The sequence below is a fragment of the Phanerochaete carnosa genome, assembly GCF_000300595.1.
Source record: "Phanerochaete carnosa HHB-10118-sp unplaced genomic scaffold PHACAscaffold_4, whole genome shotgun sequence".
NCBI lineage: Eukaryota > Fungi > Basidiomycota > Agaricomycetes > Polyporales > Phanerochaetaceae > Phanerochaete > Phanerochaete carnosa.
Window position 1 is genome coordinate 1,361,856 of NW_006767631.1, and position 18,217 is coordinate 1,380,072.

At 54.4% G+C, this 18,217-nt stretch overlaps 8 protein-coding genes and 1 non-coding gene across 9 annotated transcripts; 4 read left to right on the forward strand and 5 right to left on the reverse strand.

The window, feature by feature from the left end:
• Positions 1 to 238: 238 nt before the first annotated feature.
• On the reverse strand, positions 239 to 939 carry PHACADRAFT_194209 (uncharacterized protein; the record flags this gene model as incomplete). Its single annotated transcript, XM_007394396.1, has 4 exons — positions 239 to 345; positions 399 to 609; positions 669 to 824; positions 925 to 939. 4 exons carry the CDS (start codon positions 937 to 939, stop codon positions 239 to 241), a joined length of 489 nt encoding a protein of 162 aa, XP_007394458.1.
• Positions 940 to 2,359: 1,420 nt separating this feature from the next.
• Positions 2,360 to 4,186, forward strand: PHACADRAFT_253825 (uncharacterized protein). The gene is made up of 13 exons (XM_007394397.1): positions 2,360 to 2,467; positions 2,524 to 2,558; positions 2,609 to 2,727; positions 2,775 to 2,823; positions 2,935 to 2,997; positions 3,048 to 3,145; positions 3,201 to 3,271; positions 3,326 to 3,468; positions 3,528 to 3,543; positions 3,595 to 3,637; positions 3,686 to 3,694; positions 3,757 to 3,794; positions 3,852 to 4,186. Exons 1-13 carry the CDS (start codon positions 2,433 to 2,435, stop codon positions 4,120 to 4,122), a joined length of 990 nt encoding a protein of 329 aa, XP_007394459.1. The 5' UTR covers positions 2,360 to 2,432; the 3' UTR covers positions 4,123 to 4,186.
• Positions 4,187 to 4,775: 589 nt separating this feature from the next.
• Positions 4,776 to 4,868, reverse strand: PHACADRAFT_t62. Its single transcript has one exon. It is a non-coding gene; the product is annotated as a tRNA-His (tRNA).
• A 1,539-nt stretch (positions 4,869 to 6,407) lies between these two features.
• PHACADRAFT_253827 (uncharacterized protein) lies at positions 6,408 to 7,587 on the reverse strand. The gene is made up of 4 exons (XM_007394398.1): positions 7,267 to 7,587; positions 7,131 to 7,200; positions 6,916 to 7,075; positions 6,408 to 6,861 (listed from the first exon to the last, which is right to left on the reverse strand). Exons 1-4 carry the CDS (start codon positions 7,370 to 7,372, stop codon positions 6,601 to 6,603), a joined length of 597 nt encoding a protein of 198 aa, XP_007394460.1. The 5' UTR covers positions 7,373 to 7,587; the 3' UTR covers positions 6,408 to 6,600.
• A 1,268-nt stretch (positions 7,588 to 8,855) lies between these two features.
• Positions 8,856 to 9,263, forward strand: PHACADRAFT_54743 (uncharacterized protein; the record flags this gene model as incomplete). The annotated part of the gene is made up of 1 exon (XM_007394020.1): positions 8,856 to 9,263. A coding segment is annotated over one exon (408 nt), but the record flags the coding sequence as incomplete, so codon positions are not given.
• Positions 9,264 to 10,779: 1,516 nt separating this feature from the next.
• Positions 10,780 to 11,865, reverse strand: PHACADRAFT_93229 (glycosyltransferase family 8 protein; the record flags this gene model as incomplete). Its single annotated transcript, XM_007394399.1, has 2 exons — positions 10,780 to 11,704; positions 11,759 to 11,865. 2 exons carry the CDS (start codon positions 11,863 to 11,865, stop codon positions 10,780 to 10,782), a joined length of 1,032 nt encoding a protein of 343 aa, XP_007394461.1.
• Positions 11,866 to 12,706: 841 nt separating this feature from the next.
• On the reverse strand, positions 12,707 to 14,896 carry PHACADRAFT_253831 (uncharacterized protein). The gene is made up of 12 exons (XM_007394400.1): positions 14,636 to 14,896; positions 14,452 to 14,570; positions 14,339 to 14,386; positions 14,167 to 14,230; positions 14,018 to 14,115; positions 13,887 to 13,957; positions 13,824 to 13,831; positions 13,629 to 13,769; positions 13,558 to 13,573; positions 13,464 to 13,506; positions 13,396 to 13,404; positions 12,707 to 13,342 (listed from the first exon to the last, which is right to left on the reverse strand). Exons 3-12 carry the CDS (start codon positions 14,375 to 14,377, stop codon positions 13,046 to 13,048), a joined length of 786 nt encoding a protein of 261 aa, XP_007394462.1. The 5' UTR covers positions 14,378 to 14,386; positions 14,452 to 14,570; positions 14,636 to 14,896; the 3' UTR covers positions 12,707 to 13,045.
• A 1,273-nt stretch (positions 14,897 to 16,169) lies between these two features.
• Positions 16,170 to 16,820, forward strand: PHACADRAFT_253834 (uncharacterized protein). Its single transcript, XM_007394401.1, has 3 exons — positions 16,170 to 16,233; positions 16,290 to 16,611; positions 16,675 to 16,820. The coding sequence occupies exons 2-3, from the start codon at positions 16,419 to 16,421 to the stop codon at positions 16,737 to 16,739; spliced, it is 258 nt and encodes an 85-aa protein (XP_007394463.1). The 5' UTR covers positions 16,170 to 16,233; positions 16,290 to 16,418; the 3' UTR covers positions 16,740 to 16,820.
• A 282-nt stretch (positions 16,821 to 17,102) lies between these two features.
• Positions 17,103 to 18,215, forward strand: PHACADRAFT_253835 (uncharacterized protein). Its single transcript, XM_007394402.1, has one exon. The coding sequence runs from the start codon at positions 17,259 to 17,261 to the stop codon at positions 17,868 to 17,870; it is 612 nt and encodes a 203-aa protein (XP_007394464.1). The 5' UTR covers positions 17,103 to 17,258; the 3' UTR covers positions 17,871 to 18,215.
• The last annotated feature ends 2 nt before the right edge of the window (positions 18,216 to 18,217 follow it).

Sequence of the window (18,217 nt, forward strand, 5' to 3'; positions counted from 1 at the left end):
ATGAACATGATCTTATAGGCGGATATGAACCTGTGAACTGTACACGAAAAGTGCGAGACCTTGAAAAGAACCCTTTCACTCTTAAAGAATGGACAACCTCGAACTCTGTAACTGTTCAAGTACCATAGCATCTAGGATCATCTCCTGAGCCGCACTAAGCCAAGTGTATTGCTTTAGGTGTTATACAGCTTTGTATTCCGTCTCATGATACAGTATTTGCTTGTCTTGATGCTCCAGATTACACAACACCGGACTTGGTGATCTTGATTGGCTGGGTAGGCTTGCCAGAAGCGGAGCCGAAAGTCTCAATTTTCTCGACGAGGTCCATGCCTTGAATGACCTCACCTGAGCGAAAAGTTAGTCTCAGGTCAGATCAGCCCGATGAGAGTATGACGTACCAAAAACGACGTGGTTGTTGTCGAGCCAGCTGGTGGCGACAGTAGTGACAAAGAACTGCGAGCCGTTGGTGTTGCGGCCAGCGTTCGCCATTGAGAGGAGACCGGCGCGGTCGTGCTTGAGGGTGAAGTTCTCATCCTCGAACTTCTCGCCGTAGATGGACTTGCCACCAGTGCCATTGTGGCGGGTGAAATCGCCACCCTGCAACATGAACTGCGCAAACCCCGAAGGTTAGTGACCGTGGCTAATTAGTTGCACGGGTGCAGACGTACTTGAGGGATGATACGGTGGAAGCCGGAGCCCTCGTAGCCGAATCCGTTCTGACCGGTGGCAAGCTCACGGAAGTTGCGAGCGGTCTTGGGTACGACGTCGTCACGTAGCCTGAAGACGATGCGGCCGGCGGGCTCGCCATTGATACTGATTTCGAACTGTGTGTAGAAAGCGCGTCAGTTGATTTCTACGGTCCGGACTTGCGGGAAGAGAGGGCGAAAAGCACGGCCGAGGCGACAGTGCAAGCGAGACACTTACAAAGACGTTGGACATGGTGATGACAGTTACAGAGAAAGGAGAGGGTGGGAGGAGCGCTATGCCGATGGTGCAGTCTTAAGTGTGCGGGCACTGCCGATCAGAGCACATCACCCATAAAAATCGAAATGGGATTATCTAACCGCGCGTGACAATCCATCTGAATCTGTCACTCAAGTCACACTTTCCCAACTTGCTTATGACAACATGACGAGCGCAGTTGGAGGTCGCGAAACACGTTCGTGCAAACATGCAAGGCGCAAAAGGGGTCGACGAGCAGGGCTGTGCCGCTGTAAGTCTGCATAGAGCGGTCTTATCCACCCAGTTGATGCGCGATTTCACCAATTCCCAAAATACGTATGTCATCTTCCGATGACCCTCCACAGGCCGTCCTAGGCTTGTGGAGCTGTTATGGGGTTCACCGGGTCTACATAGTCCTTTGGCGTCCATCATAGGAACAAACGGATGCTGGTCTACGGATGAGCGATGAGCTCTCATGGGAGCTTTCTCCCAAGGGACCGATTTGCTAGCAGCGGCCACCTTGGAGGATCAGGTGCTGTATGGCCTTGACATCTCCTGCAAGTCCGCACATGGACGGATGACGCCGACCCTTCTTTGGCGGACCCTTTCTGGAAGCAAGTTAACTAGCCAAACAGGATCTCGCAAAAGACTGGATACCGGATGTTCATGTCTCCCTTCTCCGATGGTTCCCAATTTCCACGTCAAGCTAATCCAGACTGAGCGCCGTACTTGTGCTGGTTACAGTCTATCTCCGTCTGCATGACTTTCATCTCAGGATGCTGTTGTATTCGCCTTCGGCGGCTGTCACAGTTCAGCCATTTACTGGAATCCAATCGCATCGAACAAAGCTACCGTTTAGATTGTGTAGGGTCAGATTCGTATCGCGGCCCCTGCTGAGCTTGTCCGCTGCGTGAGCGTACTCGTTCAGTTTCCTTCAGACTTCTGTTACAGAAGTAGGCGGCTTTCCATGCCTGGTATTTCACCTCCACGAGAACCCCCTTTGATTGACATCTCGCCGTCGAACTGTCATGAGTTGGAAGCCGCGAGGCAACCTCCCCCGCTAACAAAGCCAGCAGCTGTGCAAGGGACTCGCTATCATCGTGAACATGGCTCGAAGCTGTGCGCCAAGCTAGCTACCGTCAATCTTCATGTTAATCAAGGTGGCCCGACCAGCCAGGTTGGGAGGGGCACCCTCACCCGTGAGAAACAGGCATCATCCCCCATCGTGCACCCACGGATCACCGCGTCTTTTCCTGAGCTAGAATGTTGCCTCGAGCCCTCTTCGAATGCACACACAACAATGCACCCTTGTGTACACAGCTTTCACGTTGCCAGCGCCAGCGGGGCCCATCATCTTCCCATATGCAAAGGGTATAAGGGTAAGGGTGGGAAAACAGTGCAGCTCCGTCTTTCTCCCGTGTTACCGTTGTGTGCGCTGCAGCATGCCAGCCCGATTATCGTGCTAATCAGCCCACCGAGCCCACGAGACCATGGACGACGGCGACGCGATACCACTGTCTCAAGTGTAAGATCCAGTGCAGCCCACTAAACCCGCTGCAGTACTAAACACGGTTGTCTTAGGTATGTGCATAACTACCTGCACCTCCTCGGCATTGGTAAGTTTCTGGCGCGTAGGACATTCAGCTATTAACTTTGGTGCCTTTAGTCATACTATTCTATGACCACGCGATCACATTCGATGGCGAGTTTTGGCGCGTGTGGCGAACTCCACGCTCTGGTGCCTCCATTCTCTTCTTCGTCAATCGCTACTTTGCGTTCTTCTCGGTAAGGCTTGAGGGGAATGTCATGACACCCGCTGATGATGCGCCCAGAACATAGCCATTACTGCGGGCAACTTCGCCTTATTCCAAACTATCCAAGTTAGCGCGCGAGCCGCTGTTATTTGCATATCTAGTTGCTAACCTTTCACGCAGGGGTTAGCCTCTCCCCTCCGTCGGTCGATTCTTCACTGATTAATTGTGACGGGATTCAGCTGCGCGCATTACGCGTTCTACCGACAGTTGAGCTTGATCGTCGCACAAGTCATTGTTGCGGGTATGATCTTCTGTCATGCTACGAGTGATCTTCCTGATCGCATTCTAAAGTTATCCAGTTCCTGAGAACCTATGCACTCTACGGACGCGACCGCCGGATAGTGATCGCTGTACTTTCCGTCGCAGCAATCCTCTTATCCCTCTCAATTGTATGTGCGACTAAACCCGCCTGAAGGTTACCGTTCCTGATATGCGTCCCCGCAGTGGGCTGTCGTAGGCCAAACGTCCACATACACGCTTGCACAAGGATGCCATGCAGCATCTTCCCGAACATCGTACGTCTTGAACCTCTCAATACTGGGCTCACTTGAAAGTCTTCTGTCTCGCAGAGCTATCCATATCGCCGTCGCATGGGAAGCCCTGTTCATCTGGGATCTCATGATCTTTTCTTTAACTTTCTTCAAGTCTATCCAAAACCGTGGTCAGTACGCAGGCGGACGTAATGACCTCGTCAGTTTGATGATTCGAGACGGTGAGCTTGACGTGTTTTGAAGCGCGTAGTTGTGGAACTCGGGGCTGACGAAGCACCAGGAGCGATATATTTCGGGTGCGTATTTGCTTTCAGAGAGACGAGTGTATAATCCCTGAGTTGGTCCAGGGTGATGGCGTGTGCTCAGTGCTCGAATACGTTGACCTTCTACGTATGTACTCTACTTCCCTGCACGTGTGATTTAATCTCACTTCTTTAGCTCTCTCCGGTGTGTATACGAGCAATGACGTCGAAATTGTGCGCCGCAAGCTAACAACAACTCGTTTTCAGCCGGCACTTCGTGGCTGCCTGTCGACTTTTGCAAGCAAGTACGCACCGTCCGTCTCGCTTTCCCTCTCCCCCGCCATTAACGCCCTGTTGCTCAGCATGTCCGTAACAATGATGTCCCGTCTCATGCTCAACCTCCACCGCACTACAATGAACGGGTCGCGCAACTACGACGCGACGACGACAGAGTTCGGGAGTGTCATGTCGACGAACATGCGCTTCACGTCGCGTTTCGGAACGACGAATGTACATACAAATGGTGCACACGAAGAGGACGCACCATCCAACAGTCGTAGTGCGGGAGGGAGCAGTGTCACCGCAGCCACGAGCGAGGATTACGAGATGCGCGACATGCGGACGTTGACATGACGCTTGCATATTTCAGTCTTCATGTACTGTAATACCAAAATACCTGTAGCATCTCAGATGAATGGCCTATGCGACTCTGGGTAATATTAATGTAGTTGCTGACATAAAGAGAAGAGAAAAATGAGAAAAAGAAATATCTCAGACAGGATTCGAGCTCCCGAAGGCAGCAGCATGAGCACATTCTGTTTTTCGCAAGCTGATATTAGATTGGACATACAGATTTGACTTTCGCTCTAAACACCTCATTCTAACGCGCTAGTAGAAGTCTAGGCTTTCTCTGGTCTGCAATGCGTCCGGATAGGTGAACAACCTCTGCGGTGGGATGCCAATTGAACAGCAAGTGCTTGCCAAACACGAAGCGACATTCCGGATCGCTGGTGCCACTCCCAACAATTGCGGTATGTTCAGTAGTGGCGTCGCTGTTGAAGACCATTGCCCAGACATGACAGATGATAGCAAAACAGAAAAGTCAAAATTTATCTTGTAGGTGGGGCTACAAGCCTACACATGGTCTGAGCCAACAGGTGCTTTGCCGACTGCTTTTAGATGTCCGACTCTTTTGACCTGTCAACTGATTGTCAGGTCTGACCTGAGCATCCCATTTTCATTTGAGTCACTTCCCAGCACTGTACAGTAATGTACAAAAAAAAGCATGTCCCATGCAGGAGTCGAGCCTGCGTCTTCACGGATTTCCCACGGTCAGGTGAGACCACAACGTGATGATCTAACCACTAATCGAAAGGGACCAGCAGTCAAGCCTCGTTGTAAATATATAGACCTTTTATCTTGCGTAGCAAAGGCAATCGAACCTCGCTCTCAAGGCCTCAACTCTCACCTTACCATCGACGTCCATACCGCTGGTTAGCTCCGGGCAAAGATGAGAAAAACATCCTATGTGATCGCTTTTTTTGCCGTCATGGTAACGCTTACGCTGGTGCGTATTGCGACGACGAGATTCTAATGAATTCGTAACGTCGTGAAGAATGCTGAGCTCGTCCGCAGAATGTGATATCTATTCGTCGCCCTAACTGGTAAGCACACAACAGCAGAGTTGTGTCGCGGTCTGGCTTAAGCATGTGTGTGCAGGCTGGTCGTGCACACCGACTTCCTCGGTGCCAAGTCCACTGTCCAGTATGGTATCACACGGCTCTGTGAGCGGGACATCATCAGGATTCCCGGCGCGTTTTTCCCACGGTTATGTGAGATCACAATGTGATGATCTAACCACTAATCGAAAGGGACCAACAATAGGGCCCAATTGAAAATATATCAGCCTCTCATTACGCAAAACAAGTTTTATCCTGACAAGGCCTCTCTAGCTCTTCTCGTCGTATCATCGACGTCCATACCGCTTGTTATCTCCGGGAAAGATGAGAAAAAATCCCATGTGGCTGCTTTTTTCGCCGTCATGTTTATGTTTACGCCTACGCCGGTGCGCGTCGCGATGATGATTCTAATGAGCTTAGAAATTCCTCGTCTCCCGGCACCGCTCCGCGGGAGTTACATACGCCTATCATAGTTCTTTTTATCAGTTTACAGAGTCTCGAACCGGCTCCGCTAATCGATAAGGACCAACATCCGAGTCGTGAACGACATATATGAGTAGATATTACACTCAAATTCTCCGTGCCTGTCAGGCGTGTCTCACGGAACGTATCGCGAGATGACTTTACATAACTCACGCAACGTCCCTCCTACATACTCTGGAATATTCCGGAGACCTATGATAGCAGGGATCCCACATGTGATGAAGCGTTCGCTCTCAGCCCGCGCATAAAGGCCAGCGTATAGAGACACCTACAAGCCTCAACAGAGCTGCCGACGAGTCAGCTCATGGCCTTAATTCTGAAGAGGTCGTCAATGTGCCACCAAACTGTGAAAACATAGGTGCCCAGCTCTCCGACGTAAGATACGAACTCCCTCGTCTTCTAGCATCGTTCTGCAAGTTACAGGACAATACACCTGTTATAACTTTTCTGTCAATTTACAGAGTCTTTAAAGCCTCGGAATGTACGTCGTTTCAAGGTATGGCGGATGGCTATACTGGTTCATCTCCCCAGTAGTATAGACTTCGTATCGTAACAGGCGCTCAGATGTCGTGAAAATCAGCGCGCAATCATCTGAGGAAATTTTTCAATTAAAGACGCGCCTTTCCACTGCCTGCCTAAACACTCGCGGCGTCACATGGCTCGAAAGGATCCTTGAATAAACTTTCCGACGTGCCCAAGGGTGTATGAGCCCGTTGTGTCTCAAGCCAGCGTGCAGTGGCACAAGTGCCAGTGATTAGTTAGCGAACGTGTTATATAAAGGAGTGTGATTACAAGCGTTGTAAGGACGAGGAAGCAGAATATCGGGACCGACAAATGTACGAATGCCTCTTATCGGTCCTCATATACCTAAGAAAAAGAAATAAAATCCCTGGCGAGAGTGCAGAGAAACAGAGTCCATCGCCGTGTGCCTACAGAGAGGGAGAGAGTATTAAGCGAACATCAGACCGAAGACACCGGCAACAACAGCGACGACGGAAGCAACCGAACCGGTCAGGCCGGAAGCGCTGTTGGCTGGCGCGCTGGTCTGGGCAGCAGCACCGCTGCCGCTGCCGCTGCCAGAAGCGGAGGGTGAGCCGGAACTGGAGCCAGAAGCAGTCGCAGAGGCGCCGCCCTCAGTCGGTGTAGCGGACGTGGCGGGGTATGCGGAGCCAAGAGGCTTGATTTCGAATGGCTGGGACTGAGCGTACACCTGGATGCCAAAAAATGTAAGAGCTTAAATACGACCGCTAAGAAATATGCATACGTCGGTAGAGTTCAGCGTGTTCCCAAATTGGATGAAGTAGCCGTCGCCAGCAGCAAAGCTCTCCTGGTCTGGCGTGATAGTCTTCGAGCAGTCAAAGTTGTTCTCTACAGCGATGATGGCTTGCGGCTGGTTGAGAACAGCAGGGTTGGAGTTGCCAACGCTATCGCGGACGATAGTGAGGAACGAAAGACGTGGAGATAAGGTGTGTGGCTTACGAAACCGTGAAGTTGAGGAACTCGGTGTTCTGCTGGCAATTCCAGGCAATGGTGTTGATCGAGCCGGCAACTAGAGTGAGCGGAGGTTAACGTGCGCAGGCTACCCTCGACGACCCGAACTCTGAAAGCAACATACCCCACCACAAGTTAGGTCCTCCAGGGGAGATGATTTGGAGGTCCGCTGCAGCGGTGGAAACGAGTGCAGCGAGGGTCGCAGAGAGGGCCAAGCGGGGAGAGATCATCGCGGAAGAGAGACTCGAAGAGGTCGAAAGGAGAGACGAGGAAAGGACTCAGGCGGGGAAGCAAAAAGGCTAGGCTGGCGGGAGGCTGCTGAGAAGATTCTTGCCAGCACCGTGACCACTGTCATGGCGATGTTTGGCCGATGCAAATAAACTGCCGCATCAGCCGAAACTTGCCCGCTCGCTTCCTGTCCTTCATCTCCCGCTCGGCGCACAGCACGCTGAACTCGATGAACACGGTCTGCGTGTGTTCGACAGCGATGTCTGAGTGCAGCTGCGCAGCACAGAGGTGCGCCTGTGTCAGCTCTCTCGGCGTCGAACCCCCACGGCGGAAGCATCTCTTGCTGGGCTTCGTTTCGCATGCCCAACGTGTGAAATTCTCGCGAGACCGAACGCGAGACGTCTAGTGCGCATGGTGCGCATCGCGAAGACCTGAGCGATAGGAGCAAATGGGCCGCGGTAAGGTGATTTGCGTGATATGCGCCGTTAGTAAACTTTACATTGCCCCGGGATCTCTGGGGTGAGTCTGTTGCTCATTTCCGCGGTTCGCTGTGATCTCTCATAGTTCTCGCTAGACGGCGCCGTGCTGGTTTGTGGCAGCACTGTCAGCTGGCGTCGAGGCCTGGAGAGGCTTGTTGATTGCTTGCGCATAGCCAGGACTGCCTCTTAATTGGCGGCAGTAAGCTCTCGCCCGATGATATTGACATGCCTACGGAGCAGACTATCAATGCCCTCAAACCGCGTTCGGCACTGCTAGATTACTCAGTCCTCGTGATGGTCATTCGTCAGGATGTAGAGAGGTCTTGCCCCAACCAGGCTCACTACGCACCGTCCACACGTGTCGGTCCCGACATGCAGAAATACTGTGGACATCGTCTGCTTCTGAACCTTTCCCATTCCCCCAAACCCACGCAAGGCTGGCCCTTCAAATATCATCTCTTTTCCATACCACCACTTTATGTGCCAGACACGACAATCTGACCCTTCAGAGTTGATAGGTACCCACGCGCCAGACGAGTTTTGCTTTGACTCTACTCTCGGAAATGGACTATTCGCGCTTCAGCGGAGAGATACCCTCCGACTCCTTTGTTCTTAATGCGAAGCTTGCATTACAGCTTGCAGACGATGATGCTCCTACCCTGGCGGACTTGCAGGTAGCCGATACAGGCAACAGGTTCCTCTTGCGGCGCATGTCCAAGTCAACACCGACACTGAGTAGGCCAGCCTCAAAGGCGGGCTGGTCCCGCATACCGGACTTGTGAGTTCTGTACTGATCATACTCTTGCTGTTATCTGACGTCGTGGCTAGGAATGCAGAAGACGACATCAAGAAACTACACAACGAGCTCTTGAGGCCTGTGCGCCGACAACAGCCGGATGCTCCCGGCTCAGCTGTACGATTATTCTTGCGTCGGTCAATGTGAGTCTCACAATGCACGCTATATATCTATCTTTACTCATTTTTCGATGCAAGACATGGCTGCTTGAAGAAACCCCGCGACTGTGTCGGCTGCAGAGCCCTTATCGCCGGAGACGCTGTACGTCTCATATGTGGGCATTTCTTCGAGAAGCCCTGCCTTGTTTCGATGGTTAGAACATGCCTCTCCAGCGAGTCGCTGTTTCCGCCCAAGTGCTGTGACCAACCCATTCCGAAGGCAGCGTTCGAGCCACTCATGGATGCCGCGCTTGCGACGCTCTATGCCGAGAAGAGCATGGAATACGGCACGCTTGAGCGAGTGTACTGTGCCAGAGCCGCCTGCCGTCGCTTCCTCGGACCACAAGCGAAGGGCATACACCACGTCTATACATGCCCTGCACCCGGGTGCGGCACGCGGACGTGCAGCCGGTGTAAGATAGAGGTGAAGAAGGCAGTCCTTCACGCATGCAGGCCAGACTTGCCGCGCAAGCCGTCAGTGTCCAGTCAGAAGCCGCTCGTTGCTCAGGCACCAGCCCGACCGGAGCCCAAGGCAAAGCCGCCACCTCCACCTCTAACACGAAAGCCGACGCAGGTGAAGAAGACGTCGTCGTTCCAAAGCCTGGAGAGCATCACAAAGGCGCCTATCCTGGCGGTTGCACGTAAGATCTCGCAGAGCCTCAAAGCACCTTCTACAATCTCTCTCGACAATCGCCCGTCCAAGGGCAAGTCTTCGCCGACTCCTCTGGTCAAACGAGTGCCATCGAATCAGTCGATAGACGATAAAACGAAGTCGCCTTTGGTGCGCAAGGCTTCTCACAGCCTAAAGCCGCCCCCGGCCTCGCCGCCCAGCCCTCCCAGATCCAAGTTCAAACCCCCGCCTCCGCCGCCGCCTCCCAAACCTCAGATTCAGATCGTCCAGGCAGCTCCTCTAGCATTATCGGACAAGCCGAAGTCCAAGCCTCCACCCCCACCGCCCCCACCGAAGCCTGTCCAAGTCCGGGCGCCGCCGCCGCCAGTGCCGCCCCGCGTCGGAGAGATGTGGATCCATATATCCGCAGGTGCCTCTCCGCCACGGGCAGGCCCGCTACCGCCGCGGAGCCCTCCACGGCCCAGCCAGCCAGCTCCTCCACCGCGGCACAGCCCCCCGCTGCGACCAGTACCACCAGCCCCACCACCGAGAACAATCACACCTGCAGCACCTCCCCCGGTTCCGAATAAGCCACGGCGCCACCGTACCAGTGCGCCTGCGGAGCCTCCGCGGGACCAGGGGCGTCACGTTGTGCGGGAGCACGCCGTCGAGCATGGGCACCATGCGCACGCGCACGAGCGGCGCGTGAGACGGCACGAGACGGCGCCTCCTTATGCGCCTCCCTACACTCCTCCCTATGCTCCTCCGACCTCGAATCATTATCCCCACAGCGCTCAGCCACCGAGACCCTTCGCGGCGCCGCGCAAGGGCTCATACGAGGCTCCTCCGAGAAGGGTCGCTGAACCGTTGACGCCGGTGGGCGCTCACCGGCTGACAATGCTTGACGCCCACGTCGACCGGATGCTCCGTGTCGTGGAGTGCTACCCGTGCCGGCACGAGTGGCGTGTCGACTTGAAGCGCGAGGTGTGCGACACATGTGCGCGGCGGTGTGTCGTAATTTATGTGAGTGATTGATTGATGAAATGCGAGGTGTACTTATATGAAATCATGCAGGGATGCACGAAGTGCGTGACGAAGCTATGCAAGGAGTGCCAGATGAGACGAGGATAAGGAGGTGACAGGGTACTTACTCTGTTTGTTGGAGATGCATGCGTCCTCTGGCACGTATATTATTAGTATGTTATATGTCCGTATGCAGGCCTCTGTCTGATTACACATGTACACTATGTCAGGTAATATGCATTATGAATAATATATGCCTCCCTTCATAAAAATCGTATGGCCGTTACGCCATATGGTGTGCTATGGCTACAAAATATTATTACAGATTACAGAGTCCGGTGCATCAAAAGCCGTATTTGTTGAAGCTCCTCAGCCCTCGACACTCGTCCAGCTGCTGCGCATATACCGTCCGTGTCTCCACCCAGACCCGTCCCCAGTACTCCATCTCGTCGCGGAACAAGCCGCTGTAGGACCGCGCGGCCTCGTCGACGCGCTCCTGCATCCGATCGAGAGGAACAGTGTCCCACTTCTTGGTGATGAACGGCTTGACGAGCGTGTAGTGGATGATGCGCATCTCGCTCCGGACGCCGCTCCATACGTGGGGGCTGCGAGACTTGAGAGCCAGGTTCCCGTTGTAGGCGTATGGGAGGCGGAGCGCGTCGGTGGCGAAGTACTGGTTGAGGAACGCCTGCTCAGCCATCGTGCGCGGGTAGCGCGCGGCGGGGAAGGCGTCGAGCATCGCGGCGAAGAGCGCGCTGTCCGGGCGGAGGAACATGACGCCGGCGTTGAAATTCGTCGTGAAGCCGCGCACGTCGCCGTACACGTCCGGCACGGCCGCGAACGCATACGGTAGCGCGAAGAGCTCGTCAAAGTTGCGCAGTGCGAGCGCGTCCGCATCGATGTACACTAGCGCGCGCACCGGCTCCGGCAGGCGGTCGAGCGTCCAGAGCGTCAGCTTGGTGTACTGATCCAGGAAGCGTGGGGTTACGCCGCTGCCATTGTGCGGCGGCGCAATGCGCTGGACGGGGTGTGGGACGAAGCCTGAGGAGGAGGCGAGGCAAAGGGCGCTCGCGGAGACTTGCGAAGGGATGTAGAGCAGGATGAGTCGCGCAAGGGTGTCGACCTTGCGTAGCGAGTGTCCGAGCGCAGCGACGGCGGGCGCATATGAGTCGGAGTAAAGCGTCGTCACGACCGCATTTTCGCTCGGCTTGGACAGGAGAGTCATGTTCGAGCGGACGAGGGTTGTGTTGACGAGTGGATATTGTTTCCTATCATCAGAGTGAGGACTCTAGCTCATGCTTGTAGCTGCGGGAGCCACTCACAGTTCTTGATAGTTGTCTAACGGGCTGATGAAGCGCGTGCGGTACTTGTTGATAAAAACCAGGTTCAGCACGAGGGAGAGAGCACATAATGCTCCGGCAAAGAGCATGCCTCCGCTCACCCGTTTCTGTGGGTGTGTCCCGAGAGGGGAATAGCCATTGTAGTAGCGGGAGATCAGGCGGTTCCAAGCGACCATGGAGGAAAAATGAAAGAGGGTTGGAAACCAAGGCGGGAGGAGGTGGGCGAGGCAGCGGGTAGGATATAGGGGTGCTGCGATACACGGCATTTTTGTCGTAAAATGGACACAGAACGAAGTATGGCCTCCGTCTTCGGTCTAAGCACTACGGGAAGTGAGCCCATTTCTCCCAAATGGTCGGCTGTCAGACTCCCCGGCCGGGGCTGGTGTCTCGATCTACCTACGCGCCGCGCCGCTCATAAGTAGTGCTTCGTGTACCACTCTCATTCCTCACGCTTCCCGCTGTAAGTTGTACCCAAAGCAGAAGCGGCAGGATTGCAGAAGATGTCGTGCCTAAGACAGGAAGATCAGTGGCTTTCCCCTTCAAAGATATGATATTTACATCGTTTATGCGGGAGTTTTCCTCTTGAAATATTCAAACCACTTCTCACAGCGATGGGTCAGTGTTGCGTATTAGGGGAAGTTCACTCAGGGTCACGCGCGAAAGAGTACAGGTGGGTGCTGGAATTCGAAAGCGCATGACGTCACATGGACCACGACTTCAGATCCCGCACCGCCGGCCAGTCGCAAACTACGCCACATCTTAAATCAGACTCGCATATCTCGAGAGCAGCTGTGCAATTTCCGGCGCTCTGCTTGCTAGATCTTCCGGTCGAGTTTCGTGGGCCATAAGTACAGCTCCCGTTCGGGCCCTGACCCAGAAACTCCCACTGTCGACCCGCACTTCGCCCCACCTCCGAATACGGTCTGTTCGCGAGTAATTAATCAAGGCCGTCGCCCTGTGTTGTCACATTCGGTGATATGAAGTTCAATCTACTTTTAACTGAGAGCCTCTGCGACGCTAGACATGTAGCAACCATTTACCTGCCCTCGGGGGGACATTATACTCGAAATCATGCGTTTAGTAGGTTTCGACGATCGACGCCTCTTCGGTGCCACGATCGATCCCACACATATACTTCCGCCGATTCTCGACGGACGCCGCGCAAGGCGCAATCCTGCGCAATCATGGGTTGTGTCTCGACCACCTCACGACGATCGCAACAATGCGTACGCTCCCTTATTCACTTTCGGACGCACGCCCAGCGAGATTTCACTTGCTCACGGCGCGTGCCTTGCCCTTGCGGCTGCTGCTACTCGTATCGTACAGCCCGCTCTCGAGCGCGCCCCAGAGGCTGGGAGCCATGCTCTTCAGCTCCTCCTCTGTCTCCGTCTCCGTTTCTGCGGCTACCACGAACCCGAAGTCACTCGTCATCATGTAGCCCGGCGGTGTCGTGGCCGTCGTGGCGTGGCCCGACGGCGCGGTGCGCCGCAGGTTGAGCATGAGTCGTGACATCATGCTCACGGAGATCGCGCTCGCGAATGTGCAGAGCGTGCCTATCAGGGCGGGCTGTGCGGTCTGTCAGCGGTGCGGGAGCCGGGTAAAGAGGGGGGAATGCGTACTGGACAGAACTAGTTGGGGTGTCAGGTAAGGTAAGGTCTGGGTTGTGGGATGGAACGAGGAGACGTACATAGTATGTTAGGCTGTTGGCACACTGCGCACAGGCCATGATGCTGTCGGTCTGTCAGTTACTAGGTCCTGCTCCACATGACCTAGGTACATACGCAAAATATATTGCGCCTGTCACGTCGTTTGTCAGCTCGCTTCAGGCCCGAAAACATGTCACGGCACGCACCGTCTCGCACAATCAGCGACAGCAAGTCGTTTCCCCGCGCAACGGCGGCGTATCGAAAGCGCTCTTTGTACGTCTTCAGTATCGTAAGCGAGAAGATGAAAGAGTCCCAGATGAAGAGCGCTTCCCATGCGACAGCATATCCTGTTTCGGACGGATCAGCAATGAGCCATATGAGGCAAAGCGAGTAATACAGACGGATGGACCTGTCAGACAAGCTCGTTAGTCCAGGGCCCCAGGACCAAAGTTGGGGATACTCACGTATGCCGCGGCGAAGCGATGGTGCACCCTATCTCAAGGGACACATCCGGCGTAGGCCCTATCGCGCACCACTGTCATACATGCTCACGTCAGTGCCACAGCCCTCTGACAGTGCGAGAAGGCATTCTCACAATAGCGACTGCCGCCAGGATAACGGCGACGACGATCATGAGTATCCCTATCCGTTTCTTTCGTCCGTACAACGCGAAAGTCCGTAGGGCTTGGATTACTGTCGACACTAGTCAGTGCCGGGACGGGCAAGTTAATAAGGAAGACTTACTTCCGACTATGATTTGTGCGCCGATGAGGCTGGCTAGTCGGTATGTGGAATAATGTTCGCAGCTACGCCCGAGGCACCGTAAGAAACCACGGCAGGGACGCGATAGAATGTTTTACCAACCTCTGGAGGCCAATTAGCACGACCAGGTCTCGAATACACCTGCCCAACCTACCTCTACGGAGTGAAAGCGAACAAATTTCGCGATGGTCATTGCAATATTCTAGCACGCGTATTTATAAGCTTCCCTTCAGAGGGGACACGCTAGACCAAGATGAAATCACTTACAGAGAAGAATGCGAAGTAACGGTTGAGCATGAAGAGCATCGATGCGCCACTTCGCGGGGTGGTCCATACGTATGTGTATTCGTCGCCGAAAGTAAGGGTATGGTCGTAATACAGTATCGCTGGCGAGTACAATTTTGTTAGTCCACGCAGTCTTGGCGAGGAATGCAGGGCTGCAGGGACGCACCGATGCCGACGAGGTGAAAGTAGTTATCGAGATATCTGTCAGCTGTCAGTTGCACAAGTCCGCGCCGCGGCGATCCAGGGATGCGAGGAAGACGTACATTTGCGAGATGGGGATCTGCATGGTGGGGAGTGGTGCACAGACGGCCTAGAGACAGAGACGGAGTAATACTACGGATACGATATAGGGATTAATGCAGTGGGTATGGCGAGGGTATGGCGATAAGAGAGGGGGGCCCAGATCAGAAGTGAAGTGGGCACTAGACTCCGCGGCGTACGCGCATCTGGCTGTTGCGGTCGTGGGCGAAGAGAAATCCGTCTTCCTGATATCCGCACGCCGCGAAGTATAAAGGCAGGACGGCGGGGTGAGCGGCTAAAAAGTGTGAGTGATTCGCCGACAGGGGTACACATGCCTGGGGAGTGGGTAGCCCCAGGCAGGTGCGTTTCACTTTGAATCAAGGCACTGATGAGCAGTGAGAACGGGGACCTGCCCTTCCGGCGCGACACAGGCCTTCGACGCGTGCGAAGGGCGAAAAAGCTTGTCTCGCGCGTTGCCAGCGGGCGGGGGCTGAGTGGTCTGGAGCCCGCAAGCGCCCTGCGTGGACAGAGCGGCCCCGAGAACACCGCTTTGCATAGTCTGAACCTACACAGAATGTCCATCGGAAGCTAGCAGTCCTTGTATTTTTTAGACTTTGGAGTAGTACCCGTCAAACGTGCGCGAGATGCGTCCATGCAGGGAGGATGGTTTGGGTTTGGCCGCCAGGCAGTGCGCACCCGCTTCGTGCGTGAAGAAGATGGACACGGATGCTGTCGCAAAAGTACTTCCGGGAAGCTCAGCACCGCGTTCTTCGGCTAGCAAAAATTTCGGGAACACGCTGAATTTGAAAGACGCACTTCGTGGCGTCCGTCATAGCCCGACAAGTCCTTTTCGAGCACTTGCTGCAAGAAATCCCCAATTAATTTTGAAGAGTTTGATAGACTTGACACAACTGGCGGAGCACGACGTGGGTTAGACCTCCGCCTAACAAGGCTAGAAGGATCGTGGAGCGCAAACCTTACGTGAATTTATGCGTTTTGCACTGATCGTCGCTCGCATCCCCATACTCATGCACTCCTGGCGATCACCGCCCCGAAGTGTCTAGGTCGGGGGCCGTACGTGAGCTCGGAGAATTAGTAATACGATTCGACAACACTTGATGGGCGCGTGGGCAATCCATGTGCAGTAAGTAAGAAACTACTGAGTTCTGTTGGTCGCGCTGTAGATCCGAACACAGCTTTGAGCCTGTCTTTCGCTCCGGATAGTACGGTGATGGTATCGCCGTGTGCTCAGGCATCCAAGCGGAAGGGCGTACTCTGCGATTGCAGGCCAAAAATTTCAGTACCGCCTTCGGCAGTTCATTTAATCTCATCGGTCTCAGGTTAACCTCAGCAAAGGACATATTGGCTCGGGCAATGACGCCGGGCCCTTATTTGCCTTTAAGGTATGTAATAATATATGGCCGAAGTCCTGTGCAAACGGGCTCGCGGGTTGCCCTGCAGCAATCTCGACTTCAGTTGGTCTAGAGGGAGAGGTTGAGCACACCCGAATCCACAGCTGCCAAGGTAAAGCCGGACTGTTCCTCTACTTTGTTGCTTCTGAAAAATTATAAACAATGCAGTCTCGCATCTCTGAACACCAAAGGGGCCAACGCAGGAGGCGACATCGTCACCTCGGCTGACAGTCCACGGCAGATCTCCAGCGGTGCGAGGCTGTCGGAAGGCCGCAGAGGTCTCATTTCGAGTACCCCATGGCCCGTCGCCACCAGTCTTCCAGGCCAGTCTGCCGCATGAGTGTTCCAACCTCGTTCATCTTCTCTACCAGGACCACCCCTGGCCCTGTAAATGATATGAACTCGGAGAGCGTCTTGTGCATCCTCAAATCGACGTCAGCGAGCCCCGTTGAGTGGTCTGCAAGTGTGCAGGAGGCCCATCTCAGCGACTATAGGCCTTTATAATTAGCCACGACCATGAAAGCATAAACCAATTACAGACATGACTGTACCTTAATTCCGTACGCATACGTGCTCACGTTTTCCTCCTTCCCTTCAACGGCAAGCACGCCTGGGTAGCCGATTTTGCAAATTCCGTACAATCCCAGCTCGCGTGCCTCCTTGCGTATGAAGGCTTTCTTTTTTTCAGATAGAATGTGATGAAAGGTCAGCAGCAGACGAGCATTGAGGCCCGTGGACTTGGGCATACAGACGGTTGTCGGTGTATAGCAGGAACAGTTATTGCGATGCCGTCCTTCGTGGCGGCCACGTGCAGGCGCCTGAGGCGACGCTGGCGCTGATCGGACCGGCAAGCCCAGCCTGAGCCTCGTCCTGGGCGGCCTTGCCATGGAACAAGCTGGTCAAGGCTACTTCATCCCCGTCGCCTGCAGATTTGGTGCGTAAAACACGTTTTGGGTGTCGAAATACCCTCAGTTTATTCTTCCAAAAGTGCCGACAGACCAATGGCTTAGTACCCACCTGCATACATCCTGGAGGATATCTGAGGTCAAATCCTGGCTGCTCGCAAAATGTCTTCCTTCATTGTTCACCCCGATACCCCCTATACCCCGCCAACGATATACCCACCGTCGTCGTCGGATGTCGCCCATCACGTTTGCGACGCGCGAAGAGATCAGCGATGACGAGCAAGTCCTAGAAGAGGACGCGCACGACATGCACACGGACGACGCCGATCCGCTGATCGACCTCTCAGACCCTCTGTTATCTGACAAGTATAAATACGTCCCCAGGCCTGCCACGGCGGACTCGCCGAACAAGAGTCTCATCCCCAAGGCAACCTCGGCCTCGACGTCCTCGGACCCGTCGTACTACGTCCTGCTCGTCTTCTCGACCGGTCAGATCCTCGAAGACCACTACAAACTCGCATGGTATCCGACGCATCCTCATGAGCTGCTTGAGCTGCATGCACATCCATTCCTTGTCAGCTTGCCACGCGCTCTGGTTGAAGACTATGTCAGGCCGTACTTAGAGGTTCACGCTTGGGTCCTGCGCCTCCTCGACGACTTCGGCAGTGGTAGCGGCGTGGGGGAGAGGCTGGGTAAGGTCTTGGAGGTGGCGGATCAGGAGAGGGACAAAATTGCCAAGAAGCGGAGGCTGAAGGTGTCTCCATGGCAGGAGCGTTGGGTTATCGTTCGTGAGGGACACTTCCAAGTCTGCAAAGAACGCAAGGTACGATATGCTGTCTTTTAGATATAAGCTCTAACATAGGTTCCTCCATAGGACTCGACCCTGTTGCACTCGATACCTTTGTCTTCAATGGTGTCATTGCGTGGTGCGGACTACATCAGAGAAATTCGCAAGAACTCGATTGACGCGTCGCGCGTCGGGATCACTGACAAGCGTATTATATGCGTGAGATTCCGCTACGAACAGCGTTCCGCGGCATGGTTCAGGCGGGGATCACGAGATGCCACTGCCGGTGAGGAGCCTCGTAAGGTGGTCAGCACGTATGTGGAAGAAGACGAGACAATCGCAGAAGACGGCGACACGATGGTGTTCGCCATACAGGTGCATGACGAGACTGGTGAGTCTGCCCT

Coding starts and splice junctions, on each gene's coding strand:
- PHACADRAFT_253825 (XM_007394397.1), top strand. CDS start 2,433: ATGGACGACGGCGACGCGATACCACTGTCTCAAGT. Junction 2,468..2,523: donor GCGATACCACTGTCTCAAGT/GTAAGATCCAGT, acceptor CGGTTGTCTTAG/GTATGTGCATAACTACCTGC. Junction 2,824..2,934: donor CTTATTCCAAACTATCCAAG/TTAGCGCGCGAG, acceptor TGACGGGATTCA/GCTGCGCGCATTACGCGTTC.
- PHACADRAFT_253827 (XM_007394398.1), bottom strand. CDS start 7,372: ATGATCTCTCCCCGCTTGGCCCTCTCTGCGACCCTCGCTGCACTCGTT. Junction 7,201..7,266: donor AGGACCTAACTTGTGGTGGG/GTATGTTGCTTT, acceptor CGCTCACTCTAG/TTGCCGGCTCGATCAACACC. Junction 7,076..7,130: donor TTCCTCAACTTCACGGTTTC/GTAAGCCACACA, acceptor CGTCCGCGATAG/CGTTGGCAACTCCAACCCTG.
- PHACADRAFT_253831 (XM_007394400.1), bottom strand. CDS start 14,377: ATGACCATCGCGAAATTTGTTCGCTTTCACTCCGTAGAG. Junction 14,231..14,338: donor TTCGCTTTCACTCCGTAGAG/GTAGGTTGGGCA, acceptor TGCCTCGGGCGT/AGCTGCGAACATTATTCCAC. Junction 14,116..14,166: donor CGCACAAATCATAGTCGGAA/GTAAGTCTTCCT, acceptor TAGTGTCGACAG/TAATCCAAGCCCTACGGACT.
- PHACADRAFT_253834 (XM_007394401.1), top strand. CDS start 16,419: ATGGCCCGTCGCCACCAGTCTTCCAGGCCAGTCTGCCGCATGAGTGTT. Junction 16,612..16,674: donor GGAGGCCCATCTCAGCGACT/ATAGGCCTTTAT, acceptor ATGACTGTACCT/TAATTCCGTACGCATACGTG.
- PHACADRAFT_253835 (XM_007394402.1), top strand. CDS start 17,259: ATGTCGCCCATCACGTTTGCGACGCGCGAAGAGATCAGCGATGACGAG.